General features: G+C 38.5%; 1 protein-coding gene across 1 annotated transcript; it reads right to left on the reverse strand.

Moving 5' to 3' along the window:
* Positions 1–239: 239 nt before the first annotated feature.
* LOC111397920 lies at positions 240–3,479 on the reverse strand. Its single transcript, XM_023024883.1, has 6 exons — positions 3,300–3,479; positions 2,961–3,158; positions 2,200–2,444; positions 1,389–2,085; positions 757–1,091; positions 240–723 (listed from the first exon to the last, which is right to left on the reverse strand). Exons 1-6 carry the CDS (start codon positions 3,477–3,479, stop codon positions 240–242), a joined length of 2,139 nt encoding a protein of 712 aa, XP_022880651.1.
* Positions 3,480–12,019: the final 8,540 nt, after the last annotated feature.

The following is a 12,019-nucleotide window of genomic DNA, read 5'->3' on the forward strand; positions in this document are numbered from 1 at the left end:
CATGCATCATAAAACGTGTAGTACCTAGGCTATCATGAAAAATATGAGCGATGACCTACGAAACAAACTAAACTCAAACAAATTCCTAAACTAATGCAATGCAATAAAATAAATTTAAGGATACAGTGGGTTGCCTCACACTCAGCGCTAGGTTCTAGTCGATAGCTCGACTTTACCGTATTGCGTCATTCTGGCGATCCAAGATGGACGGTAGACTTGTCCTTTGAAAAATCACCGCCTCAATAGTGCTTCAAACGCTGTCCATTAACTTTGAATGTCCTCTTGCTGTCATGAGTGATCTCAATTGCCCCATGTGGAAACACCTGTGTAATGGTATATGGACCAGACCATCTCGATCTCAATTTTCCTGGAAACAGTTTAAGCCTGGAGTTGTAGAGTAGCACTTTGTGCCCCACCTTAAAGTCACATCTCTGAATATGCATGTCATGCCATTTCTTAGTGTGCTCTTTGTAGATTCTTGAATTCTCGTAGGCTTCCAGCCTGAGCTCATCCAGCTCATTAAGTTGTAAGAGCCTTTTTTCGCCCGCAGCCTTCAAATCCAAGTTTAATTTCTTCATCACCCAATAGGCATGGTGTTCGATCTCAAGAGGTAGGTGGCATGCTTTCCCAAAAATCAGTCGATACGGTGACATACCTATAGGGGTCTTGAATGCAGTCCTATAGGCCCATAAGGTGTCATCTAGTTTCTTTGACCAATCCTTTCTTGATGAGCCAACTGTGACTTCGAGTATTCGCTTCAATTGCCTATTGGATACTTCGACCTGTCCGCTGGTTTGGGGATGGTATGCGGTGGCTACACGGTGCTTAACGCCATATTTTGCTAACAACTGCTCGAACTGACGATTGCAGAAATGTGTGCCCCTGTCACTGATTATGGCTCTCGGTGTTCCAAACCGGGTAAAAATGTTTTTCTTTAAAAATTCAATCACCACTTTCCCATCATTGGTAGGCAATGTAACAGCCTCGACCCATTTCAATACATAATCCACAGCCACTAATATGTATTGATTTGAAAAAGATGGTGGAAATGGTCCCATGAAGTCGATCCCCCAAACGTCGAATAATTCCACCTCTAAGATACTATTCAAAGGCATCTCATTTCTTCTAGATATGTTACCTGTGCGCTGACATCGATCACACCTTTTCACAAATTCAAAAGCATCTTTAAAGAGTGTAGGCCAGTAAAAACCTGATTGAAGAATCTTCGCAGCTGTTTTCGAAGCACCAAAATGCCCTGCATATATTGATGAGTGGCAGTTTTCTAATATCAAAGGCACCTCTTCCTCTGGTACACAGCGACGAACAATTTGATTAGCCCCCCGCCTGTAGAGAATGGGATCTTCCCAAAAATAATACTTCAATTCAGCGAAGAATTTCTTCTTCTGGTGACTTAAATAATCTGACGGTATGATAGACCTGGCTAAATAGTTAACTATATCTGCATACCAGGGTGTTTCCATCACACCAAAAATCTGTTCGTCTGGGAAGATATCATTTATTTCCACTGTCTTTATCCGTTCTGTGTCCTCAAGCCGAGAGAGGTGGTCCGCTACCACGTTTTCACTGCCTTTCTTATCCTTAATTTCCAAGTCAAACTCTTGAAGTAGTAATATCCAACGAATGAGACGTGGCTTAGCATCCTTCTTTTCCATTAAGTACCTGATAGCGGCATGATCTGTGTAGACTATGACCTTCGACCCCACAAGGTATGATCGAAATTTGTCAAATGCATAGACTATAGCAAGAAGCTCTTTCTCCGTAGTGGCATAATTTAACTGAGCATCGTTCAAAGTCTTACTTGTATAGTAGATCACGTGAAATACCTTATTCCTTCGTTGACCCAACACGGCTCCCACAGCATAATCACTGCCGTCATACATTAATTCAAATGGCAGATTCCAATCCGGTGTGATAATTACAGGTGCTGAAGTCAACTTCTCTTTCAAAGTGTTAAAGGCCTGTAGACACTCATCAGTAAACTCAAATGTGGATTCCTTCATCAATAAACAGCATAGAGGTTTGGTAATTTTTGAGAAATCCTTGATGAATCTTCTATAGAACCCTGCATGACCAAGAAAACTACGAACACCTTTTACTGATGTAGGTGGAGGTTGTTTCTCGATTACTTGAATCTTTGCTCTATCTACTTCAATGCCCTTCGCCGAGATTCGATGCCCTAGTACGATGCCTTCTTTTACCATAAAGTGACATTTCTCCCAATTCAACACCAACTTGGTCTCCGTACACCGTTGTGGCACAAGACTTAGATGCTCCAAGCACTCATCAAATGAAGATCCAAACACAGAGAAGTCATCCATGAATACCTCGATGAATTTCTCAATCATGTCTGAGAAAATAGCCATCATGCAGTGCTGAAAGGTAGCGGGAGCGTTGCATAATCCAAATGGCATCCTTCTGTATGCAAAGGTGCCATAGGGGCAAGTGAAAGTGGTCTTCTCCTAATCGTCTGGTGCCACTGGAATCTGATTATACCCGGAGTACCCATCTAGGAAACAGTAATGTGAATGTCCCACTAATCTCTCCAACATCTGATCAATGAACTGTAATGGAAAGTGATCCTTTCGAGTAGTTGTGTTAAGTTTATGGTAGTCAATGCAAACTCTCCATCCAGTCACTGTCCGTGTAGGAATCAACTCATTTTTCTCATTTTCTGTCACCGTGATTCCTCCTTTCTTGGGGACAACTTGCACCGCACTGATCCATGCACTATCTAATATTGGATAAATAATGCTTGCATCGAGCAACTTCAATACCTCAGCTCTAACCACTTCCTTCATGTGTGGATTCAATCTCCACTGCCCATCAATGCTTGGTTTGAATTTTTCCTCCATGAGTATCTTATGCATGCATATAGACGGGCTGATCCCTCTGATATCTGCAATTGACCATCCAATGGCTATTTTATTCTCCCTTAGCACCCGAAGTAATTTCTCTTCCTCTACCTCACTGACAATGCTTGATATAATAACCGGTAGTGTAGAAGATTTCCCCAGGTACGCATATCGAAGATGTGGTGGCAGTTGTTTGAATTCCAATTTGGGAGGTTTTACAATAGATGGCACTGATTTTGCAGTCCTAGTTCCCAGCTCTTCATAGTAGCGTTTGCGCATATATGGCTGGTTACTTTCCAAAAACCGAGCACATGTCTCAATCTCACTTGAATCAGAATGGGTGGATTGTGAATGTGCAATGCATGCCTTGTATGCATCGGAAGGATGATGTAGCCGAAATGTGTCTTGAACTATTCGGTCGACTACATCGATCTGAAAACAACTGTCTGCCTCAGTAGGGAATTGCATTGCTTTGAACACGTTGAATGGGATTTGCTCGTCACCAAGCCTCAATATTAGTTGCCCTTTCTGAACATCGACAATTGCTCTTCCAGTGGCTAAGAAAGGTCGCCCCAATATGAGTGGAACATTCTTATCTTCTTCCATGTCCAAGATGAGAAAATCGGCTGGAAATATGAACTTCTCCACTTTTATCGGGACGTCTTCAATGATCCCTCTTGGATGTGTAAGGGATCGATTTGCTAACTGCAATGTGACTGTTGTGGCTTTTGCTTCTCCCAAGCCGAGTTTCCTGAAAACAGAGAGAGACATTAAATTAATACTTGCACCTAAATCACATAAAGCCTTATCAAAATGACAATTTCCTATGGTGCAAGGTACAGTAAAACTCCCTGGATCTTTTAATTTTGGAGGTAGTTTTCTTTGGATTTTGGCACTGCATTCCTCAGTTAGCATCACTGTTTCGTTTTCCTCTATCTTTCGCTTGTTGGAGAGGATATCCTTCAGGAGTTTTGCATAGCTCGGCATCTGGACAAGTGCTTCAGCAAATGGGATGTTGATGTGCAGTTTCTTGAAGACTTCAAGGAACTTACTATATTGCTGATCCATTTTGTGCTTTCTCAACCTTTGTGGAAACGGAATAGGAGGCTCATGAGGGTTGACAGGATTAGTATTTTTTCCCTGTGATGTCTTGGAATTCTTCTTAACCTCATCTCCTGTTGCATTGTTAGTTTGCTCCACAATTTCTTCCTCCCTGGCCCCCGAGCTTTTTACATGTGGCTCCGGCAGTTGTACTCCACTTCTGGTTATTATAGCCTTCGCGTGTTCCTTAGGGTTGACTTCAGTGTTGCTAGGTAGGTTGCCTGGTGCTCTACCCGTCATGGAAATTGCCATTTGTCCCACTTGTGTCTCTAAGTTCTTGATTGCTGTACTTTGATCTTGAAGAGTTGTTTCTGTCCTTCGCATAAATTGGTTGTTGGCTTCCATGTACTGATTTGTTTGTACCATGAATTTCTCAAACATGTCCTCCAATGGTGGCTTTTTGTCTTGCTGCTGATATTGCCCTTGTGGTCTATTTTGATTCTGATTAGCCCACGAGAAATTTGGGTGTTTTCTCCAGCCTGGATTGAAGGTTTCTGAATGTGGGTTATTCTGCTGGCACTGACCCCATTGTGCAAATTCTGCATGTTCTACTCCTTGTGCTAGAATTGGGCAAGTAGCAGTACTGTGATCTGCTCCACATTCTTCACAACTCTGCTTCATAACTTGCTTAGCAGTGGCGGTTTGTGAAATACTTTCAACCTTATGGAATAAGGAATCTATTTTCGCCGACAGTGCTGAGTAAGTATCTACTTCATACACCCCAGGTGCTCTCTTCTGAACTACTCGATCTGTAGACCACATAGCTGAAGTTGTAGCCATCCTCTCAAACAGCTCCCAGGCTCCGTCAATTGTTCTTGTAGAGATAGACCCGTAAGATGATGCATCCACCATACTCTTGAATGTGGGAGTAATCCAGTGTAGAAAAATCTGATCTGGGTCTTCTTGTCAAAGCCATGTTGCGGGCACTTCCTTAACATGTTCTTGAAACGGTTCTATGCCTCTTCAAATGATTCTGACTCGATCTGGTTGAATATTGAGATGTCATGCCGCATTTTAGCTACTTTAGCTGGCGAGAAGAACTTGGTGCAGAATTTATGAGCTAGCTCGTTCCAAGTAGTGATGCTTCCGACAGGGAGTGAATCCAGCCATTCAAGTGCTTTATCCCTCAAGGTGTGCGGGAACAAGCGCAGTCTTATAGCATCATTGGAGATACCTTGGTATCTGAAGTGTTGACACATATCAAGAAATCGAGATATGTGTGTATGCGGATTCTTACTAGCCATCACATGGTATTGATGCCCATTCTGAAACAGTTGAATCACGTTTGTCTTCAGTTGGAAGTTCGGTTGCCCAAATGGAGGATATACAATACTAGATTGACTTTGCACCACCAATGGTGACATGAAATCCCCAAGTACCGTATTTCCATCCTCTTCCACTGCCAAACCTTCGTTGAGTGAAATTCCCGATCGATTTTGCTCGTTAGCCATTTGTTGTACCACTCTTGCTTTCCTTTGCCTGTGACGGAATGTGCGTTCGATCTCTGGATCTATAGGGACCAAGTCTTGATCAGGTGCTCCTCGCATACAAGCTCTGATATGACAGAATTAACACAAAAATTCAATATAAACAATAATAAAATAAATCTAATAAAATTAACAAGTACTAAACTAAATAAGTTCGAATTAGTGTCACAAAAGATAGAATTAAAACTAAAATTCAATCCCCGACAACGGCGCCAAAAACTTGTTCACGAAACATTTCTTTTAATTTTAAAATCCCACCGCAAGTGTACGGTTCGTTAGCAAGTAGTAAAATGGACTATGAGTCCAAGTATCGTTCCCACAAGGATTGAATTAGCTCTAATTAAACTAATGTGACCTTAACCGAATCCAATTGAATGAAAATTTGGTCTAAGCGTGAAAAGCCCTAATTTTGGAAGAAACCCTAATTTCGAAATTGTAAACCCTAATTTCGAAATTCCCCTAATTAAATGACTCAACAACTCAATTAAAATGTAAATATGCAATTTTGGAAGTTAATGTATAGAAATAAATTGAAATAGAATCATTAGGATCTCGAATCCCCAATTGATTACCAAAAATCCTAATTTCACAAATTCAATGAATCGATGGAAAAATGCCAATTCAATGTTCCTAAACCTATCCAATATACTCTCTCGATATATATTAAACCTACTCTTGAATACCACCACCCTATATTTCTATGGATGATGCAAATATACAAGAATGCATGAATTTCTATGAACAATTAACGAATTGCATAAGTATAGGGGTATATTTCTATCCCCTATCGGACCCTATGTTGATTTATATTTTATCGAATCTATTCCACCTCTCTCGAATGTAAGAAATAAATCATCTAATCTCACATAATATATGGCCAATAATTATGGATGCAATGAAAACATATAAATCAAGCATATTATCCAAACGAAACTTTATATTGAATTCATGAGATATAAGAATTTAATAGTAATCAAAGGTTCATCGATCTCCTAATGAATTTAAAACCCTAGCCTACAATCATGATTACCGAATCAAGAAATAAAAATGAAATTAAAAGATATAAAGAATACACTCGTATGAAAATCCTTATTTTCTTGTATGAAATCTTGAAATCCTTCTTGAATCCTTGTGAAATCAATCCAAGATTGTGTTTTTGTGTCTCCAATTCATCTCTCTGGTCATTCCCCCCTCTTCTGGACGTATTTTCGTATCTTATATCGCGTCCAAATTAGGTTAAAAAAAGAGTTGGAGTCGAAAAAGGAAACTGTAGAAACGCCCCGAAATTATACCTATGCGACCGCATAGAAGGATCCTATGCGATCGCATAGGTCACTTGAAATTCATCAATTTTTCCCTGCATCCATCTATGCGACCGCATAGATGGTTACACTATGCGGTCGCATAGTTTGGCCATCTATGAAGTCCCTTCATTTTGGTCCCCGAACCTTCCTTGTTGCTTCTTTTGACTTCTTTCTTCGATTTCTTCATTTTTTCAACAAATTTTATCCTCCAATTGATGATTGACACCATCAAATCTCATGCCACTCATTCGGCTCATCTTTCGAGTATTTGCGCTTTAGTCCTCCAACTTTCAATTGTCTTCATTTCAGTTCCTCTTCAATACTTTCTCCCTCCAATTGTTTTGCTTTATCCTTAAGCTCATACTCGGCATGTTGTTACTCTCGTTTTGCATTTAGCTCAACTTCTCAATATTTGCACCTTTGGTCCTCGAACTATCACTTTGTTGCGTTTTGGTCCTTCTTCGGCTCTTTTCTCCTGAATTCCACAATTTCCATTGAAATACCTACATTGCATGAATTTAACTAGATTAAGTCACAATTCAACCATTTTATCCATGTTTAAGTCAAGTTTCTGAACCAAATAAGTGTGTAAAAACATACTTATCATTAGCCTTATTCCAAACGATAACATCTGATATGTTTTTCAAAGAAAAAATTTGAAGAAGACTGCGTCGGGATAAGTAGTCAATGACTTTGAACTTTCCCTAGTAAAATCTATCGGAATTCCTTAGCCAATCAGTAGCAAGTTGCTTTGAACAGTCAGCCGTTTACAGAAACCTAGACAATAGAAGTCACACAGTTTTCTTCGAACACAGTTGGTTCTCACGTTTGTGTCCATTTTGGCCTTGGACACCTCCTGGTTCATGAGTGGTTTTTAGAGAATTCATCTTCACCTAATTCTCTTAGAAGCGGCCCCTTCTCACTCACATAGGTGATTTCCATAAAGAGTATTCTACTATACTCCACTTGAACAAATAAAGATATAGAAATCATTAAAAGCGTATCTTAACCTATTTCGCGACAACTGGGCACTGGCTCATCATAGGAATGGGTAGAAGTAAAAACTTCCCAGTGCATACTAAGTTTTTCACAGTTTAGTTGTCCCATTGAACCTAGATCTTGGGGATCTCCAGTCAACTAGGTTGGGTTGCCACCATGGAAACTTTTGATTATTTTATTAGTTTTAATCCCATTCCCTTCGATGAACTTTCGACTTGCTCTCTTGTTAAATTTTTAGTTAGCGGATCTGCAATATTCTCTTTTGATTTCACATACTTTATAGAGATAATGCCTGTAGAGAGCAATTGTCTAACAGTATTGTGTCTACGACGTATATGTCGAGATTTATCGTTGTACATTTTGTGTCATTCCAATTGCTGATTGACTATCGCAATGGATACATATAGCAGGCACAGGTTTTATCCAACATGGAATATCTTCTAGAAAGTTTCGTAGCCATTCGGCTTCTTCTCCGACTTTGTCTAATGCAATGAATTCAGATTCCATTGTTGATCTAGCTATACATGTCTGTTTTGAAGATTTCCACGATATTGCAGCACCTCCAAGTGTAAAGACATATCCACTTGTTGATTTGGAGTCTTTAGTATCTGATATCCAATTTGCATCACAGTATCCTTCAAGTACTGCTGGATATCTCGAATAGTGCAATCCAAAATTTTGGGTATGTTTTAAATACCCTAAAACTCTAACAATAGCCTTCCAATGTTCAGTGCTTGGATTACTTGTATATCGACTTAGCCTACTAATTGAATAGGCAATATCAGGTCGAGTGGAATTCATGACATACATTAAACTGCCAATGATACGAGAGTATTTCAATTGAGACTTACTATCTCCAGTATTGGAAACAAGATACATACTAACATCCATAGGTGTTTTCATAGGAATAATATTATATTTCTTGAATTTATCAAGAATCTTCTCAATGTAGTGTGATTGAGACAATATGAGACCATCAAATGTTCTAGAAATTTTAATTCCTAATATAACATCAGCCACACCTAAATCCTTCATTTCAAATTTACTTGTTAGCATCCTTTTTTTAGTTTGAATTATGGTATCATTGTTACCCATAATCAACATGTCATCTACATATAAACATACCATGACATATCTATTTGGAGTGTTCCTGACATAAACACACTTGTCACACTCGTTAATTTTGAAACCATTTGATATCATAACCATGTCAAATTTTTCATGCCGTTTCTTAGGAGCTTGCTTTAATCCATATAATGATTTAACAAGTCGACATACTTTCTTTTCTTGTCCTGAGGCCACAAATCCTTCAAGTTGCTCCATATAAATTTCTTCATCCAATTCCCCATTCAAAAATGCCGTTTTAAAATCCATTTGATGTATATCCAAACCATTCAATGTTACTATTGCAATAAGCATACGTATGGATGTGATTCTTGTCACAGGAGAATAGGTATCGAAATAATCAAGACCTTCTTTTTGCTTATAGCCTTTAGCGACAAGTCTTGTTTTATATTTGTCAATTGATCCATCTGCTTTCATTTTCCTTTTAAAAATTCATTTACATCCCAAAGACTTATTACTTTCATTTTCCTTTTGAAAATCCATTTACATCCCAAAGGCTTATTTCCGGGAGGGAGGTCTACTAATTCCCAAGTATGATTTTGTAGTATGGATTCAATTTCACTATGAACAGCTTCTTTCCAATATGAAGCTTCGGTTGATGACATAGCCTCCTTAAAACTCTGAGGTTCATTTTCTAACAAATATGTTAGAAAATCAGGCCCAAAGGAGGTTGACGTCCTAGCCCTCTTACTTCGTCTAGGTTGTTCATTTATAGATTTTTGATCTATAGTCTTTTCGTTTTCACGAGATCTCTTTTTGTGAATTTGATTCACCTTGCATGTTATAAGGAAAAGTATTTTCGAAAAATGTAGCATCCCTTGATTCAATAATTGTATTAACATGCATATCAGGTATTTCAGACTTATATACCATAAATCTGTACGCATTACTATGGTAGGCATAACCAATGAATACACAATCAATGGTTTTAGGTCCTGTCTTAATCCTTTTAGGTTTAGGAACTACTACCTTAGCCAAACATCCCCATACCTTCAAGTATTTATAATTAGGTTTGTGACCTTTCCATACTTCATAAGGTATCTTTTGCGTTTTTCGATGTGGTAGTTTGTTAAGAATATAGTTGGCAGAAAGTAAGGCTTCCCCCCACAAGTTCTGCGGTAATCCAGAACTTATTAACATAGCATTCATCATCTCCTTCAATGTTCGATTCTTGCGTTCAGCAATACCATTAGATTGAGGAGAATAAGGCGCGGTAGTTTGATGAATAATTCCGTGTTCCGAACAGAATTTCTCAAATGGTGAATCATATTCACCACCTCTATCACTTCTTATGGCCTTAATCCTTTTGCTAAGTTGATTTTCAACTTCTAACTTGTAGTGTTTAAACGCTTCAATTGCTTCGTCTTTACTTTTGAGCAAATACACATAGGAATATCGAGTACAATCATCGATAAAAGTGATAAAGTACTTATTACCTCTTCTAGTTTGAACAAATTTTAAATCACATATGTCGGTGTGAATTAAATCTAGGGGTTCGGTACTTCTTTCGACAGAATAAAAGGGTAGACGTGACATTTTGGCTTCTATACATATATCGCATTTGTGATTAGGATTTAAATCACACTTTGGTAATAAATCTGATTTGATTAGTCTACGCAAAGTGTTATAACTTGTATATCCTAATCGTTCATGCCAAATGTTAAATGACTCAAGCAAGTAAGAAGAAGATTTATTCTTATTCATAATTGGAGGTACAACAGTCATTACATTTAATTTAAAGAGCCCCTCATTCAGGTAGCCTTTTCCTACAAACATTTCATTCTTTGAGAGCACAAATTTGTCCGAGACAAATACTAGCTTAAACCCGTTCTTATTTAGTAGAGAACCAGATACCAAGTTTTTCCTAATATCAGGCACATGAAGAACATCATTCAGAGAGAGCTCTTTTCCACTTGTCATTTTCAGCGCTATCTTCCCATGTCCTTCTACCTTGGAAGATGAAGAGTTTTCCATGTAAAGATGTTCATCATGATCCATTGCTTTGTAGGTAGAGAACATCTCGCGGTTTGAGCATATGTGACGAGTAGCTCCAGTATCTACCCACCACTCCTTAGTGTTTCCAATTAAGTTGCATTCAGAGACGACCGCAGAAAGATTCATGTCTTGTACCTTATCAGTAAGGTTCTCATGTTCTGTTACATTGGCCTGGTTAGTTTTTCCCTTCACATTTTTTGGCTTTCGACAATCTTTGGATCGATGTCCTGCCTTGCCACAATTGTAACAGTTGCCTTTAAACTTTTTAGCAATTTTTGAAGAACCAATTTGTCCTTACCCATTGTGCTTCCTCTTTTTGCTTATCTTGAAGCCTCCTTCTACAATGTTGGCTTTTGATTCCATCAAATTAGATGCACTATTCCTTTTTTCAGTTTTGCGATTGTCTTCTTCTATTCTCAATCGGACAATAATATCTTCAAGTTTCATTTCCTTCCGCTTGTGTTTTAGGTAATTCTTGAAATCCTTCCATGAAGGTGGTAATTTCTCAATTAGTGCAGCGACTTGGAATGATTCACTTAGTTTCATTCCTTTGGCATGGATGTCGCTAAGTATGATCTGAAGTTCTTGAACTTGGGATATGACAGTCTTGTTGTCAATCATTTTATAATCCAAAAAAACGACTGACAATGAATTTCTTCGTGCCGACATCTTCGATTTTGTACTTTGTGTCCAAAGATTCCCACAGTTCTTTTGCGGACTTAGCATTGCAGTACACATTATATAATGTGTTATCCAGTCCATTAAGTACATAATTTCTGCATAAGAAATCAAAATGCTTCCATGCATCAACCGCAGCCAATTTTTCAGCATCACTGTCTTGCTCGGTATATGAAGGCGCGTTTTCTTTGAGAAATTTAGCCAGACTTAATGTCGTCAGATAAAAAAGTATTTTTTGTTGCCAACACTTGAAATCTGACCCATTAAACTTTTCTGGCTTTTCCCCAGTCGTATTCGGGAGTGTGGTACCAGAAGTTGTCATTTCTGAATCACAATCAGAAGATCAATGGTAAGAAGGAGTAGAAATAGAAACAAAATAATAATAGGAAAAATTCGTTTTAAGATTGTTGTTTTTGGAGTTTGAAATTACTCCTTCGAAAACAATCCGACAGAATCA

This window comes from Olea europaea, chromosome 7 (assembly GCF_002742605.1).
Source record: "Olea europaea var. sylvestris chromosome 7, O_europaea_v1, whole genome shotgun sequence".
Classification (NCBI taxonomy): domain Eukaryota; kingdom Viridiplantae; phylum Streptophyta; class Magnoliopsida; order Lamiales; family Oleaceae; genus Olea; species Olea europaea.

What these genes read in the sequence shown, in the direction of transcription:
- LOC111397920 (XM_023024883.1), bottom strand. Translation starts at nt 3,479, where the DNA reads ATGGAAGAAGATAAGAATGTTCCACTCATATTGGGGCGACCTTTCTTA. An exon ending in ACAGTTGTTTTCAGATCGAT is followed by an intron (nt 3,159 to 3,299) that starts GTAGTCGACCGA and finishes GAAAGTAACCAG; the next exon opens with CCATATATGCGCAAACGCTA. An exon ending in AGGAAGAGAAATTACTTCGG is followed by an intron (nt 2,445 to 2,960) that starts GTGCTAAGGGAG and finishes TATGGCACCTTT; the next exon opens with GCATACAGAAGGATGCCATT.